This window comes from Chaetura pelagica, unplaced genomic scaffold, assembly GCF_000747805.2.
Source record: "Chaetura pelagica isolate M959 unplaced genomic scaffold, ChaPel_1.0 scaffold551, whole genome shotgun sequence".
NCBI classification, from domain to species: domain Eukaryota; kingdom Metazoa; phylum Chordata; class Aves; order Apodiformes; family Apodidae; genus Chaetura; species Chaetura pelagica.
In genome coordinates, this window is record NW_009952067.1 from 1,123,830 (window position 1) to 1,128,192 (window position 4,363).

Sequence of the window (4,363 nt, forward strand, 5' to 3'; positions counted from 1 at the left end):
CTTTCCCTTAGAAAGAACTAAAACTAATTATCTACTATCTTGTCTCTAACATGGGTCAATACGAGAAAAATGTAAACTTTCCATATTAGAGTACCATATAATTTGCATAGAGAAAATTGTTGCTTTACTGTTTTCCAGCAAGCATAACAGTCCTGATTCAAAATGCCAGCTTATTTTACTTTTTTTAATCAGGCACAGAAACATGAAATATATCTAATACAAAAATATTGTAACATCTAACAAAAACAAAGCCAAAACACTGACAGACAACACTCTTAGTGGATAAACAGTTTACTTTTTTTACTTTAGGTATTATTCAGGCAAAATTTTGGAGGTGTTCCAAAAAATAATTAACCATTTATATGAAGAGATACAATAGCAAGAGAAGCTTCTTCGCAATTTAAACATTCCTCTTTGTTTTAATCTGCTGACTACTACCAGCAGATTAAAGACATGACATCAAAATAACACTGACATTTTTAAAGTTTCCACGTACTTTCAACTTAAAAAATGTTTTACATTAAATATATTTGAGATTATTATTTTTAGCAGTATTGCCCATTTAACAGTAAAACCGTACAAGTCCCTACATGACTGAAACAAGACTCATCAAAACCCTTGACAATAAAATAGTTAAAATGGTACGAAAACCAACTTTACTAAAACAAGCAAGGGGCTACCTATTGATATTGGTAAGAAATTTAAATCTTCCTACATGTGTCTGTAAATCAAAATAGGCTCTTCTTTCTTCCATCCGCTCTCGGTTTAAATTACTGTTGAATTCTGCAGCTTTCTTGGCAGCTTTTTTAATATATTCTGGAACTTTACTGGCTTCTACTTTCTGTGTGTTCTGCTGCTGCATTTGCTGAAATAAAAACAATTTTATCAATTCACAAACATTTCACTACCATCTTGAGAACAGCCTTTTGTTACAGTCCACATTACAGATCTGGTTAACTTCTGTGTTAATTACTTACAGAGTACTCTTTATAATGATCTGTTATTCGCTGACGTTCTTTCTCTTGCAGTATAACGGAATACTCAGCATGTTTGGCAGGATATTCTTTGATCATAAGATCAATTACTTCATCACTACGTAAAGCTGTTAGACCTAAAATAGATAAAAGCAATAATGATACCATGTGGCAAAACTAACTTTAGGTAATTTATATCCCACAATGATCAACTGTAGTTTTTGAGCAGCTGAAGGCAACCTGCTGTGCACAACACTTCTCTATCTCTCTCACGTAGGAGTGAACCTGTGCTGCTTAGCTTTCGAGGCTGATTAGGAGTTTGCTTCTACCCAAGGCACTAAGGCTCATTTCTTTTCTTGCTTACAGCTACAGACTCTGGCAAATTAACTCAGCCACCTACTCCCTTGAGGCAGAACCTTTATTCTAAGCAGGACCTGGTGAACTCTCAATTTCAGTTTTCAATATCTGCGAAGTGTTAAGTTTCATTAACTTGCAGAACCTTAACTGAAATTACAAATTTACATAACCTCTCTATATAAATCAAGAAAGAATCAGAGTGAGGGAAATTCATAGCAGCAAACTGACTCTCAACTAAAGCATCTGCATTTCACAAGTCAGAATGCCTTAGTTTGCATCTGCAATGCAGAACTTCTCCTTTAGCGGTTCCAACAAAACTAATATCCAAACATTGACAACAGAATGACGTTGACTTATGTTACTACCACTGATTATAAACTTAAAAAATAGGGAAAGTTAACTCAGTGCACATCTCTGTTGAATCTATGAGGCAGAATATAGAGTTTTACTTCTATTGAGAAAAATTAGGTACTGTTCTATCTCACATATTTATGTTTAAAAAAAAATAAAATTGAGAGAACTGTCAGGTGAGAAATGAAGGTGGTACACCAAAGACTGTTAATATATAAAATGACATCACATTTGCACAGATTCATGATACACAGAAAAAAATGTGGCAGGCATAATTGAATCTCTAAAACGCTCCAAGTCACATATATTAGCAGCGGAAGAAAAAATACTTAAAACTATTTCAACATTAACTAAAACAATGACATAATTCCATTTCAAGTACATTAAAGTGTTGTAAGATACACACTCTTCTAACATCTAAGCTGAGCCACAAGACACACCAATGTTTGCTGAGTTCCAACCAACTCAGCAAAACAAGACCAATGTACTCTTCCCTTTGAAAAATCAGTGTTTTCTTTTCTACAAGGAGAAGAGGGTGCTAAAAGTTAATTTATAACACAGAAAAGATTTTGCTAGATAGTTAGAATAGATCCAATTATTTTTTTTATAACAACTTTCTTTGTATGATACCTTGTGACCAATTTAAACAACTTAATAATAAACCAGATTTCATTTCAGTTTACATATTTTCAGTTCAGTGAAGCAATTCTTCTGTGCCAAACCAAATAAAATTTTCAGTGAGTCGTATATTTGATACTGTAACAAGGAATCTAACTTTTTTTTTTTTCTTACCTAGTGTGCACTGAGTCTCTGTGATGACATTTAGTTCTCTGAGGTAGAGTTTCTCCTTGTGAGAGAGATCTCGTCTTTCTAAATCTCCAAAGAAAAAAAAAGGAGCAGCAATAAAAATATGTGCAATTACTCAAACTCCCCCCCAAACAGTACCAAAGTATTTTGACAAATTTATTTCCTGGCAGTAAGACTCTTGTATTATGCTACTATTACTGCAATCACAATAATTTTATAAATTAATTAGAAATTTAGCATACACTGTAGGTACAAGGTCATCTTTTATTGAGTACTCTGCCTGTAGTTACAATTTACAGAAATACTGAAGAAAACTAACCTATGAGCTTAGACACAGAAAACACTACCAAGCATTGAAGGTACTATGCTTTTTCCTTTAATAAGCCTTTTAAAAACAACATCCAAGACAGAAAAAGCACATCTGACAATCTTTAATAATGAAGGCTCAAATCCTAGAACCAATTAATTTTTGCAAGTTTTTCCACAGTGTAGAAAAGTTGCTACAGTTCAGAAAAAAGAATACAGAGATATAGCTATATAGTAAGAAATCATCAACAAAATACTTAAAAATAAAATTGAGGTCAGTTTTCAAAAGGTACCTGGTGATCTAACCCCCAAATTGGACTTCTTCACACATTTTCAGTGGCAATACCAAAAAGGTCTTAAATTACTTCAAAAAGCATAGGATACATTTTCAATATGCCAGTAACAAAACCAAAAAGCACAGCACACATAAATCAGATCTGCTTTTGATACGGTCTTTTTTTAATCAGCTGGCTCATGATATAGTCAAAGGGACAGATTGTATACAAACTGTACAAAGAGAAAGATCTTCTTCTAAAAAACTTTAAAAATAAATACCTGGATATTTTCTTTTAAAGGAAGTCACACCCAAATATTCACTGACTTGCTCCTGAAGCATATAGTACTCTCCTGTTTCATCTGGTGGCCACTTGTATTCTATCAAGTTTGCAGCAGGAAAATAGCTGTATCTAAGTATAAGAACAATGTTGAAATAAATCAAAGACGTATGTATCTATTTTTAGGAGGGATACATACATTTTTAGAATTTCAATAATTCCTGTGTCAATGAACAATATCTATGAAGTTGGACAAGCACTTTAGAATACTGCATGCCATTAACCCATTTCAAAGTCACTTTGTTACACCTCACTTTACTTGTATTCCTCCAAACCAGCATTCACCAGTTTGATGAGAGACAGAACATAAAGAAAGGGATATTCATGATAGCAGATAGGATACCAGGAAAAGCAGGTACTATGCTGTCAAATTCACTCAAGAAAAATGTAACATTTTAAAAACATGTAAGCTGTGCTTCTGATTGTAAAATAGATGCAGCACATAATGTGTCATTCCAAAAGAAAATGTCTTAAAATATGCTGGGAGGAAAAGATAGCTAGCTACTAGGACACTGCCTCCATTCAGAAAGAAGTATGAAGCATATACAAACCAAAAAAGAAGAGTTATTACTTAAGCATATCAAACAATTAAATTCAGACTAGCAATAAAAAAGTGAGAATTGTAAAAAATTGTATTACCCAAGGTCCTGGCTAGAAGTTTCACAGCTCCGAGAACTGTCCCCCGAGCCCATCCGCCGTCTTTTGGATGGCTGGCTGCCGTCATTGGAATTTTCTTCTGTGTCATCCTGAAAAGAAGTCGAAGATGAGTATTTTTTTAAATTAAAGTATTTAGCAGATAATGTAAAACATCAAAAATATTGCAAAGCAATCCACAGTTTAAGTATACCTGAACTACTGACGTATTTAAGAACATTCTCTTCAAACAAATCATAGGACTATTCACATAGCAAATCCTACTCGGCTATAAACTAGCTGCATGACACATACTGGCAC

The 4,363-nt window shown here is 33.6% G+C and overlaps 1 protein-coding gene across 1 annotated transcript in view; it reads right to left on the reverse strand.

Annotated features, from left to right (window-relative positions):
* Positions 1–4,149, reverse strand: part of PHF10 (PHD finger protein 10) — a 15,900-nt gene extending 11,751 nt beyond the window's left edge. The window contains exons 1-5 of the mRNA XM_010005357.1: positions 4,049–4,149; positions 3,351–3,481; positions 2,475–2,558; positions 978–1,111; positions 716–865 (exon numbers count right to left, since the gene is read on the reverse strand). Of these exons, the coding sequence (XP_010003659.1) occupies positions 716–865; positions 978–1,111; positions 2,475–2,558; positions 3,351–3,481; positions 4,049–4,101 (552 nt within the window). The 5' untranslated portion in view covers positions 4,102–4,149. The remainder of the gene's footprint in view (positions 1–715; positions 866–977; positions 1,112–2,474; positions 2,559–3,350; positions 3,482–4,048) is intronic.
* Positions 4,150–4,363: the final 214 nt, after the last annotated feature.